At 40.8% G+C, this 18,469-nt stretch overlaps 1 protein-coding gene and 1 long non-coding RNA gene across 12 annotated transcripts in view; one reads left to right on the top strand and one right to left on the bottom strand.

Moving 5' to 3' along the window:
• The window catches only part of CNTNAP5 (contactin associated protein 5), a 264,296-nt gene extending 255,599 nt beyond the window's left edge, over positions 1-8,697 (top strand). The window contains exons 24-25 of one of the 3 annotated variants that reach the window (XM_015289821.4): positions 205-368; positions 6,643-8,697. In XM_015289821.4, coding sequence (XP_015145307.1) covers positions 205-368; positions 6,643-6,663 — 185 coding nt within the window. In that variant the 3' untranslated portion in view covers positions 6,664-8,697. Of the gene's footprint in view, positions 1-204 lie in introns of all 3 variants that reach the window. The other 2 variants (XM_046943625.1, NM_001048079.2) reach the window with 2 other exon arrangements.
• Positions 1-18,469, bottom strand: part of LOC101751087 — a 395,657-nt gene that overhangs the window by 35,219 nt on the left and 341,969 nt on the right. For all 9 annotated transcript variants that reach the window (XR_006939824.1, XR_005861466.2, XR_006939825.1 and 6 more), the window contains one exon: positions 15,277-15,380. This is a non-coding gene — a long non-coding RNA (uncharacterized LOC101751087). The remainder of the gene's footprint in view (positions 1-15,276; positions 15,381-18,469) is intronic.

The following is an 18,469-nucleotide window of genomic DNA, read 5'->3' as shown; positions in this document are numbered from 1 at the left end:
AGGAGACAAAATCCAAATAAAGACAAAAACAAGAAGAGCATGATAGAGACAGGTCACTGTGTACAGACTAAGATTAATTGATCTATCATATTCTCTAAACTGATACACATTGGTAATGTATTTCTGACATAATTGAGTCTTTATGTTTTGTATTTTACCCTTTCTATCCTTCCCTTTTTTTTTTTTTTTTTAACCTTTCCTCAGGTGTAATAGCAGTTGTGATATTCATCATCTTTTGCATCATCGCCATCATGAGCAGATTCCTCTATCAGCACAAACAGGCACATCGAAGTAGCCAAACAAAGGAGAAGGAATACCCAGAAAATCTTGAGAGCTCTTTTAAAGCTGACATTGACTTGCAGAACACAGTGAGCGAGTGCAAACGAGAATATTTCATTTGATGGACAATGCAATTTCTTTTTACTCTTACTCCCCTAAACTTCCTTCCTCCCTTCCTTTCTTCCCCCTACTCTTCCTTCCCCTCCCCCCCCTTCTTTTTTTTAAACATTCATTTTTTTGCTTAATTTATTTTTTATTTGGGAAAGATCACCCTGCAAAAGAAACACTGACAACAATCACAGTGCCTCATTCTCAGCGTAACAACCTGGCAATCACAGTTTACTCCTGCAGCTCAAGAGACCCGTTATCCCACTCTGAACAAAGTAAGATCCACACATGCACCTGGTTTCTGCTATGACTTCCTGGATGTTCTGAAGTCCCTACTTCTACTTTTGTGTTTGTTGTGTTGGTTTTTTTTTTCCCCCCTTCTCGAACAGTTAATTCATCACATTTACAATAGAGCTGGACTATGTAAGCAGCTGAGTACATAGCTCTGCAGATACTGGGACAGGAGAGAGGGAAAGAATGAGACCAAACCACCTGACCTATTTTACAGGCTCATTTACAACAGCCATAACAAACCAGAAAAATTCTCTAGTGATATGGATAGGCATACCTCTATTGATTTCAGTGGTGTTACATAAATTTATACCAGTTGAGATACTGTTATGAGGTAATGAAAAATAAAACCTAATTAAGCTCCTTCCCCCAACCTCCTGTCCTTTTACTGTAACTTTTAGGCTTACCAATTCTTTTCCAACAATGTATGTATCAACAATGAATATCATTCCCATACACTTCTTTCACCTCCATCTCATAAGGCTGGCTTTGTAGACCCAACATACTCTAGCGTATCTCTAGCCGAAGCATGGAAAATAGTAGCTTGAATCTCCAAGGGTTTTAGGAAGCTGCTAGGACTTAGGTGCACTATAGTTGTCTGAAATGTTATAAATGCAGCATATGTTCATGACATATGGAGGATTATCATGTGTTGAGGTTAAACACTGTTGCCACTGAGGCAAATAAAATACACAAGTAGTAGTAATAGTTTAATCTTAAACATTATACGTCAGTTATTAAAATAAAATGATTAGAAACAATAACTCCAAGTGCTCAAAAAAAAAAAAGCCTGCAAAAACTGCATGAAAGATTGAGTGATATTTCTTTGTAGAACCTGGAATAACCGCTCCAAAGCTAAATAGAGATTTAATATTATGTCTAAAAAGGTTAATATTTAATCAAGCCTATGAAATCTGCGAAAAAAATAAAACTCCCAAATGCTACAATTAAGGCAATCAGTAGAGAAGGTTGAAGTCTTCTGTCCTTTCCTAATCGAGAACAATACCGAAGGCTCAAATCCTGCCCATTTTAATTGTGCTGCATAGTCTTAGTATGAGCCTCAAAAATCTTTTCAGTCATAGATGTTGTAACCCTGGGGAATTGAGAGGTCCCTCCAAGGTGAGGTTTTTCACACCTTGCACATTTTCTTCACAGGGCTGCTGAAGAGTATTTGGAATTTGCTGTCAGACTTGCAGGTTTCTCACTGGAGTTGGATCAGTTTAACAGCTACTTATTGCCATATTCTCTGGATGAGAATTTAGTCAGGAAAATTATTGCAGTGCTGAATCCCTTTCTTTGTCCCCTGCATCATTCTGGAGTCATCCTAGGGTATCCACATACTGATTATTTTCACATTGATTAAAATCAAAGATCTGTTGTGTGAGGTTATGCTCAATAGCAAATTACTGATGAAATCAGACAAGCAACAGGTGTGTTTTGTGTTTGTTTTTTTCCTCCCCCTCCCCCAACCCCCCTTCCCAGGCACTATACTGGTCACAGAGTTCTTTTACAGGAGGTTTTGTGATGGGAGGAAAGGTCAGACAAAGAGGAAAAAATAAAGGACAGGTTGGAAGTGATTATTATCACTCCTTTTGATGAGAAGCAGAATCCAATGAAGAGAAAGCAATCCTGGAATGATACTGCTCTTACACAAAGAGGAGTACGTGACACCAGCCCCATGACCAGAAGACTAACCAAGCAATTTTACAAAGCTGGCTATGCTGAAATTAGAATTGGTTCCCTCCTTCCTTGACCGGGGTTTTCAGCAGTCTTTTTGGCTCACGCTGGATGTCTGCATGGTATATGATTGAGTGTCTGGGCACAGCAAGATGCACAATGATGGACTCATTGGCTGTGTTCACTATGTTGCTTTATCTCCCACTGTGAAATCCTGGCAAAGCAATTCTTTTCTCCCTCCTTCCCCTAGATAAATCTGAATAGCTTTTCACGGTAGGAGGGGAAGAATAAGCAAACACATGGGCACCTACACCCATGTTTAAGTCATTTTATTTGAAGCAACCCCTGTATGAGCCAACTCTGACAACCTAATGTTCTTAATAAGCTTTATGAAGAATGAACAGGAAGGAGGGGAAAGCACATTGATGCATTTTTGTCGCCCCATAAAACTATCTTTCTCTGTTCAGTCAGTCTGATAGACGCAAACCATCCTTCTGCTTTGCTACATATTAGTTAGTAGGAATAAAAGCACTACAAAATGCAGCTACGGAGTGCAAAACGCAGTGGAATAGCTGGAGAGGGGACACTAAGCAATGAAACCCAGTCCTCTCATTTTTCAAGTGACTAAATCACTTTCAGCCATCTCAGAGCCTGATTCTGCTAGAGGCTTAGATTTCTCAAGGAGGATCAAGTTCCCATCACCAGATGTAGATACTAGCGTTGCTGCAAACATTTCAGATACAGTTCAGTGGCTCAGTTCTGGGAGAGGTGTAAGTGGTATGCAATGTGCAAGCACAAGCTGGCAAAACAGTGTGTTGTCCTTATTTTCCTTTCCCTCATTCATTATAGTCCAGGCTCGTAAAACTACTTGAGAATTTTACTATATCAGTGTGCTTCTGTAAAAAGAAAGAACTGCACATACATAAATGCATGCACAACTGTAGAGAAACACATGCATCTGTACCCATGGATGTAATGAGTGTGAATGTTTATATGCTACAGAGCTGGATAAAAGAACACTTTTGTAGAGGTCTGCATCTAAGATCCTGCTTTTAAATCAGGTTGTTAATGATCTTCTAACTAAAAAAAAAATAGGTAAGAACTACTATATAAGGTAAACCCTTGCACTGTTTATTTCATTTGTTTGTTTATTTTATTGCAGTGCTTTCCTTAACGAAGGCATCACTGGTTTACTTTAGTAACAGTTAGTGACAATAAACATTAGAGAAAATAAATACAATTTTTCAGAAATCTCCCAATGTTAAGACTGCCTTCATTTCCCATAGTTCAATTAAACCTTCCCCCCCCCCCCCCCATCTATTGCAAACCGCTTGCGCTATGTTTATTAAAAGGGCTTTAGTCCAGAGGTTGGGGGTGGGGGGGGAGTTTCTTCCCTGTTTTAACTGTCATCCTAGGAAACAGCTTTCAGTAAACATCAAGAAAAATACTTTTTATGTGTACAGTGTCAGGGGCTTATTTTAACGTAAAACCAAAGAACTCTAAAGGTTTTGGGAGGGCTTTTGTTGTGGAATATTTTTTGTTCTTTTCCCTAAGAAAAACCTCAAAAGAATGTAAGGGGCAATCAGAAGAATCCCACGGCCCTTTTTTCTCTCCTAGATTTATGTAACCTCTGAAAATTATGTCTCCTAGGGATTTTTAGGCTACCAAACACTGAGATACAGATTTAGGCACTGCAAATTCCTATTTCCCAGAAATGACTTAGCCAGTAATAGCCACACTCTGTGCATCTGCTTTGGCTGTGAGATGTTTTAAATACTACAAGGCATTTAAGTACCTTTGAAAATTGAGTTCCGTTTCTCTTTTAGAAATAAAGCATTAGTCCAAATAACCAGAAGTGTAACTTGCAGTAAGTTTTTCCACTGTCCTTATTCACTTACTGGAGAAAAGGCTACAAGAGTCTGGAGTGCATTTTTAACATGTACACCTTCCATTGCCCCCCCCGCTCCCCCCCCTTTTTTTTCCTTGGCATGGCACTACAATGAAGACAAAGCCAAACATGATACAGGCTTAACTCAAACTACCTAAACTCATTTGGGTGAAAGTAGCTTTGAAGAAAAGCCATTTAGAGCTTCCCTAAGATTAACTTCAGTCATGAGATTCCCCTAACACTTATTTACATTAAAATAGATGATGGTCAAAAAATCAAAGATGGGATGTATCCTCTCTTCTTTGTTTTAACTTGATCTAGCCAGACTGAACCCATCCCATTTATCAATCCCTAGGTTTTCACAGCGTAGGCCAAAACATTATTTTCATGAGATGATTGCCTACATTAGCATTTAGCTGATCACACATTTGGGGAGGAACAATCAATACATGGTTTCGCTAGACTGGGGGGGATATGAATCTTCTCATAATGAAGACCATGAACGATTTTGCTTAGTGTAGGATTGAGCTCTAGACCACTAAGAACTCGAAGACTGTCTCTGAGTCTTTTCATTTTGTTTTGGTTGGCATTTGTTTTCAGAGGCTACTTGTTTCACACTTGTCATTAAGTCAGTGAGGTCAGCAAATGTCTCAAAGATGAAAGATCAGAGATGCATCTTTCTCTCTACTGATCATAAAGGGAGAGTAGGATCCTGGCAATAGGCTAGCTACTTATGAGTATTTGCCTATATAAAGGGATCTTGAACTACCCTTGCAGCTCCCGTAGACACATCTGCACAAGGCTTACAAGAAACATGTTTCTTTTGAAGGTGCCAGCTGGGACTGGTGAAGGATCCTCCTAGTATCTAAAACTACCCTAGGCATCTCTGGTTAGAAAATTCATCTGTCTGCTCATAGCTGAATACATGAAAGTCACGTGTCAAAGCACCCTTTTGAGTCTGTGGCCATCCTGTCAGTAATCTGGAGCTCAGAGAGTATAAACCTGTCTCCGATCTATTCAAGATCCAGAATCCATTCATTGATTAGTATGGGAGCTTTGACAAATAGCATACCTGTAAACAGTTCTTCACATTTCATAATCTAAAGCTGAATCAGATGGCATGAAGATGCCTTTCTACCCCAGTATGTCTGGTGCCATTTGAAATAAACTAGATTTTCTGTGCAGCTGCAGCTGTGCAGCACGGATGTGTCTCCTGCCTGTCACGTCTGTCATCTGCTAGCCCCACACAGATGTATTACTGACACCTTTTGGCTTTTCACATTACACTAAGCATCCATCCAGAAGTCACAACTTCTAAATGAGATGAATCCTTGGGAAAAAAAAAAAAAAAAAATCTTCAGAACAAAATCAGCCTTTTTTCTATCCCTGTAAGCCAATCGGTTGAAGTACATCCTTCACCCCTGGATAGCAGAGTCTAAGAGGAGGCAGGATTTGACTCCTTTGGAATCTGCCATCTCCTGCCATGGTTGTTTCTTGTCTTCGCCTACACTAAGCTTACACTGAAGATGAATTTCAAGTATTGTTTTGCACTGCTAGCCTTTCACAGACAAAGTGTCTTTTATTATTATGATTTTTCAGAAAGCGATGCTGTGTAAAAGAGTTGAGCAGAAGCTGAGCGCTTGTGGGGCTCTCTAAGACAAGTGCTATTTCAAAGCTTTCATGCAGTTTTGCAATGCTTACTTATCAAACAAGCCAAGTAGTACAGCTACAATCCTGCCAAAACAAAGGCCTTATCCAGAGCTCTTTGAGGCTGGTGGGAGGCCTCTTGGTTGACTACAGTTAGAGTTGCACCGTGCCCCTTGGGGCTTTCTTGACAAGTTACTCTCTCAGCCGTGCAGTTTCAAAGCATAATTTGTTTCTTTTGGATCTGAACTTTGCTGTGCTTCCTTTTCCAATGAAAAGTTCTCCGTGTCCCCTTTCAATGCGAGTCCCCTTCTCTGTGCTCCTTTTGTACATGAAACTTCTAAACACGCTCTTCTTTGGGGTCTGAAAAATCTTTTCTTTCTCCCCTTTGCTTGTTTATTTTGAGCCATGCCTATAGGAGTCTGGATATTTCTACGTATCGGTACTTATTTTTGTGATCTTTCGCACTAAGTTTCTCTGACAAAAACTGGAAAAAAAAGCACTGGTGAACTATTGTAATTTGTAAGCTCGTTATTTGTTGTTTGTAATGTACTGAGTGAGTCTACAAGCCAAGCTAAGGAAGGATTAAGGCAACAATTTCTGCTGACAGTTGCTCCATATCTAGTTCACCTCTGATTCACTTCTCTCTCTCTCTCTCCTTTTTTCTTTAAACTGGGGGGCTATTGAATTGGTGGTAGGAGACAGAAGAACTCATGTTGCTGTGCTAACTAAGGTTATTATTTTTCTCCTGGCAGTCACAGAAACCAGGAATTTGAAGAAATGACATATTCTCAAAATGTCAGCCAGATAATCAGCTGTGAGACTGTACTCCACCATGAGCTGTAGTCACCTAGGGATGGTGACCTGTAAGAGCAAATGGGGACAAGACCTCACCCAATTACAATTGCAATGAGGCAGTGCATGAGGGAAACGCTCTCAGAAAGGTAAAGCTGTTAGAACTCATGCATGGTAATCCTCAGGTTGACGTGGGTGGTTTCAAATGTTTTTTTTTTTTTTTTTTCCACATTTTGTTTTTCTATGGAATGGAATAATAGTTAGCTGCCCAATCATAGCCCTGATCTTCCTGATGATCTGCAGAATATTGACAATGTGCTTCAGTCATGGGAGAGAATATCAAACCTTCACCTGGTAATTATCTGAAGCTCCCTAGTAAAGTCACCAGAGTTCTCCCAGATACATCAGAGGAGGACGATGCCATCCCTCAGACAATCCTAACATTTAACGAGATGTTGGGTACAAGAGCAGTGTTTGCTTAGAGACTCTCCTCTTCCCCATCGCCCTCTCACCTCAGATGCCTGACAGCTTTTTTCTAAGATTACCGATTGCTGTTTGCATCCCAACACCATTTCCTTCTTGATATGCCAGTCATTTTTCTTTTTTGCGGCTTTCACTCCCACAACCCTAATGAAAGTCCATGTGATACAATTTCTGCATGTGAAATTATTTACTGGCTTTTGCATGCCACAGCCTGTTACAATTTCATCTCATATAATTTAGGCACACCGTTCTCTGGCATGTTTTGTCATTGCTTCCAGTGCTGAGCACACCTATCATTAAGAAAGAAAACTGAGGTAAAGCTTCGATGCAGTGAGCTGCAGCCTTGGATGCTGCTCACAACACAGCTCAAACACCTGAGCCCACTCCATGAACTTTCAGATAGAGGTTAAGAGAGCAGGCAGGGGTTTTGTTTTTTTCTTTTTTCCCAGGCATCTAGCCATAAAAAATCTGTTAGTTTTGCAAAAGAAATATTTGACATAGACCAAATGGTAGCAAGAAGCTAAACGTCATAATACAGGCTCGAATACTGCTTCGAAACTCACTTTGTGAAAGAAACAGCCAGCTTCAGACCTGGTTGTAATCCTGTTGAGGTCAATGTAGATACATCACAGAAGAATTTAGCCCTAGGTTGCCCTAGGCAAGGGCAGTGATGATCTCCTGCAAACTGAGCCTGACATGTATGAATTCAAGTCAGGACCTTATATTCATCATCCCCTACTGCTGTCAACAAGAGTTGCATTCACTGCAATTATGTGTGTCTTCTAGCAGAACTGTGGCTAAAACTCAGGATAAGGCAATGAGCTTCAGCTCCACTTAAGCCTGTGACATGGCTTAAGTCACCTTCAGGAGTTTCCAGAAATGCGTGTAGGGGGAGGGGTGGTCTGCTGTCAGCCAGCCTGGGAGCCCACATTGACTCAAAGAGGATTTTATGGAGCTTAATGGAATCCACATCTGGGTGCACTGTGATGAACTGTAACCTACTTGAAAAATGAAGGCACCCTAAAAAAGTAAAAAGAAAATGCAAAACAGCAAGCATCTCAGGCTGAAAGCTAGCTGAGATTAAATACTTATAAGAATAAAAAATTGGTCCTTCTGGAGAGGGAACCCTTTGTCATTCATTTTACTTTGTTCTACTTAAATTATGTTAAGTAAATCTCTCAGAACACTGCTCATTTCTGTAGCAGAGCAAATAATAAAAAAAGGACTTTTCTTTTAATGGTCTGTCAAAGGGTAATGCAAGAGTCTCTCAGTTACAGTAAAAAGCAAAATGGAGATTTAGGATATTCCCCTTTCACTATCTGGTTTTCTGAAGAGAATTCCACAGGACGTTGCCTCAGTCCAAGTCAGTTTTGTAGACAATGTAATATGTCTTAATACACTGTTCGGGGATTGAGAAAATTTAGCCTTAGCTTCTTTTGTTTTCTATGGTTACTGTTGTACAGAAGAAAGACAAACTGTAAATAATGTATATTTAATAAAAAGAGACTTTTTGTATGATTTTGTGTGGAAGACAAATGCCTCCTGCTGTGTTTTTATTTTATCTCATAGCTGAATGGACATTGAAAAAAGTGGTGATTATGGGAAAACTAATCCTCAGGATTTACGTGTTAACTCCAAACTAACAGATCTCACTGGACGTTAATAAAAGCTGAAGCGTCCATAACTTAAGATTTATTGATAGCAGCTACTGCTAAAAGTTAATGTCATAGGACATTTGATCTTCACCCACATCCCTGACATAAGTCATTAACGCAGGTTTGTAACACCTTCCCAAAGCATAAAAAAAAGAAAAGCACGGTTGTCCAAGGAGTTAAAAGCCACATCTGGAGACATGTTTTAGTTCTGGTTAGGAAACATGTTTGAGCATAGCTGCATAGCCTTCCGGGTACTCGCGCACATACGCTCTCCCCAGGGTGCCACATGTGCAAGAACCACACTTCAGCAATTCACACACACTGCCACCATCACACCCATCCCCAGGGCGATGAACAAGAGCTGGCTCACAGAGTTCTGCCCTAACCTCAGGCTTTCAGTCTCACTACTCAGCACATCGTAACTGAGCACACAGATCGCTTACACTCCCACAGCCTTGGATACTATCACGATGAACCAGTACACACCAGTTTAGGGTTAGAAAAACAGCAAATCCTTATTCAATACAAGGATTTTTTTCCAAGAGCTTTACAGAATTCAATTCGACACAGACTCCATTCTAACCTTTCAATGCTTATGCATTCTATGTTTGAATCAGTCAGATTTCTATATTAGCAGATGAGCTTATTATCTTAGGAAATTCTCTTATTATTTATTTTCTCTCCCCCTCCCCCCTTCATTTCTGGACGGGCTACTACAACACAATGGAAAGCACAGCAATGATAGCAGAGTAGCAAAGCCCTAGGCTGCAGTGAGGATATCTCAAATACAAGTGCTGTAGACACAGAAACAAAGGAAAGAATCTGCTTATCCTTGGAAGGCCTCAGGTACACAGGCATCTCCAGCAAGATACTCTCACCTCCACTGCCAACCCTTAAATGAGGTCTTGCATGCACCTGAGCTCCCCTGGATTGGCCCTGCCTTCCCACCAGGTGCTCAATCACTGGTTCAATCTGTGACCCAGCATTTCCACTACAACTCCTGCCCAGAAAATGAGGTTAACAACTGTCTACAGTCCTGCATGGAGCTGCGCTCTCTATCAGGATAAGTTTACAATACATATATTGGGGTTCTGCTGCAGACCACAGTGCGAAGTTCCCATCTCACAGGATTCTGCAACCTACTACGGGTGTCTCAGTCCACAGCCAGCCGTGCAATGCACTGAGACACAACAACCACCCTACCCAACAGCACCCTCCTGCTGTCCCATTGCTCCTGATGGGCATGAAAGGAGGGGCTTAGAAAGCACATGATTTAGCAGAAACTACCTCAGAAAAAAAAGATGAGCAAGGCCAATACCACAGAGTCAAAGAATCAGCATGGCTAATACAGTGGGAGCAGCAGCTTTACAAAACTGATTGCTACAATTTTAGTTGTAATCCAGTCCTTGGAAATTAACTTTGCACGGTTTACAGCCTGAAAGTGTCAGTATGACTTGTTTTCTTTCCCTGAAAGAAAAGGCTTTCTTTTTTTTTTTTTTTAAACTCCTTAGGTGGCTTCTTTAGCCCTCCCACTTATCCATACCTTTTTCCCCCAAACTCTCATGATGAACTGAAGACCTCATTTAGGAGATCGTGTAAATAATTCTACTGATTTAATGGAAAGGCATGCACCTAGTTGATGGTCTAGTAAAACACTGTTAATTGCAATTTATGGATAATTAGCAACGTCTAAGAGAGCACAAGATACAACACCATTGCCATCAACCTCCCTCAGCATCTGCTGTCTTTCTTTCAGGCAGAATAAAAAAAAACATCTCCCTCACAACAGCCACACAAGTAGCAAGCTGTAAGCAAAAGAGGCAGCAGGTAGAGCTGCTTTAAACCAGTTTCAGATTACCCAAGAAAGGTAGCAGTCTCAATCCAGTAATAAAGAAGGAATACGCTTACCCCTTTCTGAGGATCAGGGCTCACTAAACGCTCCAAAGAAGACAATCTCCAAGCAGTGATACTTCCCTTGCCAATGCCAGCCCCTAAATGGTGTTAGGGAGTGGGTGGACCCTGGGTCACACCAGTGAATTGCTTGCACCTGTGCTCCCGGGGCTGGCTACACCCCTTCACCAGGTGTTCAATCACTGCTTCAGGCCGTGACTTAATGGTTCCAATTTACAACCTTATTATATTTTTATGTTAAAGTCTTAGATTAAAGTTCTGTTGCTTCATCCAAAGCCCCGTTGTAAAATGTACATAGGCAAATACCATTAAGTAAGAACTGCTGAGAAAGAGATGCAGGAGAGCCTTGCTGTAGTTAGCTCTGGTATTTGCTTGCTTTTTCCCCACAGCATGAGTACTAGGCTGCTGCAGTCAGTGCTTATTTTTCTACAACTGTTAGCCTAGCAAGAAGTCATAAAAAGCAGCTGCACAAGGTCATGTTGTTCCTGCAGCCCTTCCATGCCAATGATGTCTGCATTTAACTCTTATTATCTTAAGACTACTGCTCTCTCTTTCTCAAAACCTAAGTTAAACAGCCTTTGCCTCAATTTGAGCCCATCACATCTTGTCCAGTTCCCAAGGGAACAGAAAGAACATCACGCTCCTGTGCTGTCATGCAGCAGCCTTTCTTCTCTAACAGCTATCGTACCCCTCCAGCTCCGCTACACTGTTCAGTTCTCATCTTTTTCACATGCCCCAACCCCACTTCCCTTACAGCTTTTCTTGCACACTGTGTTTTTAACCCTATACAATCACAGGAAGCGATCAGATAAGAACTTTTTATTACAATTTTGCCCTCTGCAGTGTCAATCTGCAGAATTACTTTTCCTTCTCTATGTTTCTTTCACTCAGCCCTCCTCCCTGCACCCTTTCTTAACAAGACATCACCAAAGCTATGCAGTGGTGGGGGCTGAGCCTTGCTGCAAGCCACACCCCAAAAGCAAGGAACCAACAGTACGATTGTTCACTGCAAACAGCTCATGTGAATATTTTGTCTTACATGTTTTGCAGTACTGTGAAGAGTAATAGATGGGACAGATGAGGAAATGAGCACGATCTGATGGAAAGAGCATGCATTCAAAAAGAATGATCAATGTAGGAAAGGCAACAAGTTGCTATATAACAAATGAAGAATTCAGCATGAAATTGTTTAGCTTCAATAGACTAAACTAACAATCTGCTTGCAAGCTGATTCAGTTAAAGTGAGGCACTTTCCCTGAATGAACAAATGTGCCTAGGAGCTGGTGCCTTCCTGACCAGACAGCTGCTGGAGATGGACTGACAAATCCGTTTCCTTACTGACTGTTAAAGAATTTGCTATATATTGTATATATTTAATTTTGGATCCCGCCCTCAGTCCTGGTTAGGACCTACTATTCTTTATGGTCCCCCCTCACCTGAATTTTGTGGAGGAGTGAGACTACTAGGAACAGCTTCTCTACTGATTTCCCTCAGTCACTTTAAGCCAAGGTAAACAGTCATGCTGGGAGGCAGGAGCATGGGACTGTTCTGCCCCAGGGCACATCTGAACCCACACACATGTGCTGTCTTCCATGGATAGGATTTACGGATTTACTTGAGCCTTATGCAAAAGTTCCACAGGTGAGATTTTACACATATCTGTTAAAAAAATCCCTACATGCACCAGGTGTAACCAATGAGGTTGTGCCTTACAGGCAGTTCCTCTGGTTGTGCATAGAGCCATGGAATCTAACCATAGTAAAGACATGAAAATCATCCTGTCCAACCACCAACCCACCCCTACCATGCCCATAAACCATGTCCCCAAGTGCTACATCTAAGAGAGAAGACGTATTGTGTATATATATATATACACACACACATTTGTTTGCAAATATACATACATGTTTATACACACATGTTTTTATATATGTATATGCATATATATATACACATATACTTAAATACACAAACATATTTATATCTATATGCCCGTCTGGCTTAGCTTTCCATTTCTCATGCAGTAAAACCTCTTTGATCCCTACTTCCACGCAATAAGGTTTCTTCCTACACAGTAGGAGAACCAGGTTTCGATAAGGCAAAAGATAAGAAAACAAGCAATGCACTGCATCCTGCTTCTCACCCAATGCAATGTTTAAAATCCCAAACCCAGCTTGCTGACTGGCACTAAATACCCATAAATCCATTGCATTTGAGACCGAGACGCTTGTGCTGAGCTGCTGATTCCAGTACAAGGACGCGAAAGGAAAGTCTGACTCGGGTGAGCTGTTTTGGTAAAACCTGGGCTTGTAACTGTCTAAAGAAATTGAGAACTGTTCTTATGATGGCAATAACGAGGCTAATTAGTGAAGGTATTATAATCCACCAAGATGAGCAGGTGACAAAAGGCCATAAATTGGGCATCACGTAAGTATTATGTTCAAAATGAAAAATATATATACATGCAAATATATAAATAAAGATATAAATAACTAGTTTTGCTTCAGCCCGTTTTTCCAGATCCACCCAGATCTGCCCAGTAATGATCAGTCTGGGGGAGCACCTGTGGAAACTGCACATTGCCATGCACTTCCCTGCATGGGAAATACTCACAGAAGCACTGTGTGCATGTACTAAGGAAGTGGTTTCTATACCTGGAACCATATTCAAAGTGGATTTTCTGAGTAGAGATTATGTTTGAGGCCTAGCCTATCGATGCATTAATGTAAACTAATCAGCAAAGAGTTCTGTTCCCTGATAGGGAATTAATTAGATTTAAATGCGCATTGGACTTGCTACAGATCTCATAAAACACCAAAATCTATTCAAAAGACTGGTAATTGACTGAATATTTCTGAGATTTTATGCATATAGGACCCAAACCTCCGTAATGTCATCTCATCTACCGACACTGGCAACCTTGTGCCAAAAAACCTGTCTATGTTTGCTTGTCCCCTAATAGAACTTCTGTTGCTGAATGTCTATTTAGTCCTTTCATACAGTCTAATGCAGGAAAACATCTCTAGGGAAATACTATGAACAGCTAACTTGTGGGCTGCTAAAATGCAAAGATGCAGCAGGCTTGCCCTTGGCTCTAAACATATATGAAAACTATGCTGCAGATGTTATGACACATGATCCAGAAATAGGATAAAAAAGAAATGTTCAGCCTCGAGGACTTGGATCAGGCCAACTTCCATCAGCATTCAGAGGTGTCTGAATTCAAAGTTTCAATATGACATTAATTTAAACAGCTTGGTTATGATAGGTGGTGGGAATCACACAAATGTATCATATGTTTCCAAAGGCTTTTGGGTGCTCAGCACCCAGTGCAAACATCAGTGTAGTTATAAACACTAGTCTTTGCAGTTTAATGACATTATGCATAATCAGAATTGGCTTCCCCATATAGAAACTCATACTACGCATGCATTTTGAAAGCAGAGATCTTGTATTCATGCGCTCTCACTGCTACTTTCTCATGAGAATTATCAGTATGCCTGACTAAGAGATCAAACACAAACTTACACCATTTGTAATCTCATAATTATAGTCACAGGGACAGGAGTAGAAAGGTCTTATGTCTGCTGAAAAGTTGATGGGGTACCTATGCTTGTCAAACATGGATAGAAGAGCCAGCACAGAGCCCATCTAATTGTTAAATAGAATTCAACATCTATCTAAGGTTAGACACTGACCTTCTCTACTTGGCAAGTTTAAGACATGAACATAAGGTTGAAATCTATTCTGATTGTTTGACCAGGATGGGACTCAGCTTCAGACAGACGCACATAATCTAGAGGTTCAATTCCCATCCTTTGCAATACTTGACATAAATACACAGTTGACAAATATGATAGAGGACTTTTGAGAGATTTGTCTCCTTCTGGATTTGTAGCCTGACTTGAGGTACTGCGTGTCCCAAACCATCCACAATGGCTCTAATATTCAAGAAGCCAGATTTTGCCCTTAGCTCAGTCGTCGGCACATAAATGTAAGTGTCACAATTTGCAAGGTGAATTCCAACACAATTTAAAGCTTTGCAGAAAGGGCAAGGAGCAAAAGCCAAATAATGAAAAAAAAAAAAAAAAAAGATTTTCTGAAACACAGAAGTCTGAAGCATGAAGGCTGGATGAAGCTTATTATAATCTTGAGAATGCAGTACATTCTTTTGTGGAAAAAGCTGAGAGGAAAGGAAAACAAGGTGCTGCTAAGCACCTGCACCCTATGGGCTAAGGTAACACATTTCAAGGGGGAATTGCCAGAAGGCAGATTTCTCAGAGGCACAGTGCTGAGGCTTAAAGAGACACTGAAGGAAAATAATCAACATAGTTAAAAAAGATTGAACAGTTGGATTTTACAGCTAATGTTCACCTTCTACAGGCTGCAGCTATTGACATTCAGGTGAAACAGTGAAGCTGACTGCTCTTCAAAAGATACACCTGGGCTTTCAGGACTGGCTGACATTTCAGCTCTAAGCTGTCCCCTGCCTTCCTTCCCACTGCACCCCATTGCTTCAGGAGCCTTTGGGCAGTTCATCAGTACCTGAGTCAAAGTCCCTCGGAAATCAGCAGGAATTTTTCCAATGGCTCCAACAGGTCACAGGTCTCTTCTCAATCCAAGGCAGCTGTATTACTCCTGTGGATTTCCTATTATTAGACAGAACCATCAAAAAGTCCAGCTCAGCTCTTACAGTATCTTCATGTTTTCACAGCTTCCTCCCATTCAAAGTACTTTAAAATTACTTTTCTGGAAAGAGTGTGTTTGAGTTTTACATATTTATATTTGCATTATTTAAACTTATTTTTATGTATAAATAACCTCTCTTGCTAAATAGATGCCTCCACTTTCGGCGCCGAGTGAAAAGGTCTTTCCTCCCGTTTGCACTACAGACCAAGCTAGTCAGGAAAATAACAAATTTCATCATAATAAATTCCTTTACAGTTCCATGGAATTATGATAGCAAAGAATTACCTACTTACCTTTCACCTCATTAGCATCTTTACGGGACAGTTAACTAATGCAAGGCATGGGCCAAATTCGCCAGTAACTATTAAGGACTAGATCACCTTGAGAGCTCTGCATTTACATCATTAAAATCCCAATGAAATTTAATGCAACTCGGAAACAAATCAAACCCCAGATTTCCCCTGATTAAAGCTGAGCTGTGCTTTGCAGCCTTCTGTCAAAGTTCCAACTGAAACAGAACAACATAAAATAATAAATGATTTTCCACCTCCCGCATTTACACTTCCCTGGGGACCTGGGAGAAACCCAGTTCATTGTTTTTCTTTCTTGTTTTGTTTTGCTTTTCTCTTTCCCCTAAGTCCCTAAAGCATTAATTAACTGCTTATATTTTTCTCCACCAAATAATAGATAGTGACACACTTTGGTAACCCAGCTAGAGCATTTATCCTAGAACCAGCATCCCTTGTTATTAATACACAGCTTCCTTGGGATTACAGTTACTCTACTACCTCACAAACCACTACCCGTGTCCCAGCAGGAATATCCCCAAGAGAATTTCTTAGCTCATCCATAGATTTGGGTTTTTTTTGTGTGTGTTTTGTTTTGTTTTGAAAATTGACACTTTTTCAGCTTTTATGTAGCTTTCAGTCTTTGCTGAATGGTAGCCAGGTGTCCTTTGAAGGCTGAGAGCTTCCTTGCATCGTTAATGCCTGCGTATTCCTACCATCATCCTCCAGAGACACATTCGATTCTCACTGCTGAATTCTGCAGTTAATTTTTTAGTTTTTTTTTTCTTTATCTACTCAATCTGTGCTCAAGGCTCAACTAGACCTAAATAAGGTCTCACTCTTTGCCACTCTCTCTCCATCTACCTATTCACCTCTCTGCAAGAAGGCGGCTCTAAATCTTACATGGCTTATGGTAGGAAATTAAATTAGATGACTTCATCTCTCTTCAGGATATAAATCATACGCATTTAGGAAGAGATGAATCTATAGCATAAGTCATGCAATCCATTCTGAGCTGACTCACTGGGAGAGTTGGGCAAAATATGTCCTTGCTCCAACACAGGCTGGAGCAGGTAGGAACGTTGTCCCAGTTTCAAGGAGTAGAAGACTGGATCCTTTATGATTAAAGGTCTGTCTGTAAGCTTAATTCACAGAAAGATTCTCACTGGTACAACTGTTCTTGGACCAGATGACCTTAAAGGGTGCTTTCCAATTCAAAAGATTCTATGATTCTATGATTACAGAATGGGAATATAGATTTGGGTCACCAAGTCTGGCTGCAAGGTTTCATGAATTTCTCAAACGGCCTTCCAGGAAAAGGTTTGTAGAAAACAAATGCAAATTTAGGCAGTAACGAGAATTCTGGAGAGAGTTCCTAATGGAAAAAAAATGTTGATTTATTTGCATATAAACAATTTGTGGGAATGTGCAGCAATGTGAAGATTTTGTAAACACTTTCATGAGTAAATTATTCAAAATCTTCTACGCGGTATGAAGTATGTCGTATTTATAAGGCTAGAAAAGGGTCCTCAAATGTATTGTATTATGTGGCAAAAAAAGTAAAGGTGAAATTGTTTACAACAACGTGAAAGTAAACAAAAAAGGTTTGACCTTCTCAAAAACACTGTGCATTTGCTTCAGGATACATTATCAAAAATGTTATTCAGGTGTTCATTTGGGATGAAAAGGTGCTTTGCAATGCTGGGCTTTCCAAGGGGCACAAATGCATAATTTTGCCAATTACTGTGGCACAGTGCTAGCAGGATTTCTCTCACACATTAAGGCATGCTGTTTGCCTCCATCTACAGCCCTGAGGTCCCTTGTGGTAAAGCTGCTAGGAAAATAGTAAGTCATATCTATGAAAAAATGCATAAATTCCATATTCATAAACAAGCACACCTGATATTTGTCTTTCCTTTTTTTTGTTTTTCAGCCACAATAAATCTCTCCAGCCCAGCCTTTGTTGTAGAAAGGACTAACAGGCTGTGGAACACATAACTTACGAGACTTCTGTAGTGCAGAAGCAGCATGAAAAAAGTCTTTGTAAGGTACCTTAAAAGCCTTTCAGCATTGCTGTACAGAGCTTTGAAGAAAGCGTGAAGACTGGGTCAACGGGAGCAGCAGTGTTTTTCCGCCTTGCCCTTAATACAAGGGATCTGGAGAGGCAAAGTGGAGCACTGCCTTTCCCCGCAGTGGGCTCTCTCGGCAGCCACTGTCATACCCCGACATATTTCACTGTGGGATGGCTGTGATCTCTTCAGATGGCAGCACGATGCATGCAGGGGAGGTGCCGCTCCTTCAGCATTGATTTCCACCAGCATCGATAGTCTTAATTTAATGCTCTTTTGCTGTCACCACTCTCTCAAGACCTCCTTCTGCTTGTGTTGCATTCTGTATGCGGTGTTTTGCTGCGGAGGCTAATGGGAATGACTTGAGCAGGAGAGGAAGCAGCAGAACTATAATGAGGGGGAGCTTCAGGTGAGGTCGAACTTTCCAGGTGAACCTTCCCCTATGCTTTCAGAGCCCCAGAGCCTGTCATTCAAGAGACATAACAGCACCTCCATATTGGAAGGGTACAAAAAAAAAGTCAAATTTTCCCAGGGTAAAGGACCCTGCTCCTTCATTCTGAGCAGCTATCCTTTTGCATTCAGAAGAAAACAGAATACCTGCATGCAAAGCCAATCCCCCCGTAATAGGACGGCCATGGTTTCACCTGCACCTGCTGCAAGCAACTCCAGGCTTAGCACAGCTCTGTGCAGCAG

This window comes from Gallus gallus, chromosome 7 (genome assembly GCF_016699485.2).
Source record: "Gallus gallus isolate bGalGal1 chromosome 7, bGalGal1.mat.broiler.GRCg7b, whole genome shotgun sequence".
NCBI lineage: Eukaryota > Metazoa > Chordata > Aves > Galliformes > Phasianidae > Gallus > Gallus gallus.
Note: the sequence above shows the minus strand (reverse complement) of the source record. Positions and strands in the feature narration are given on the sequence as shown.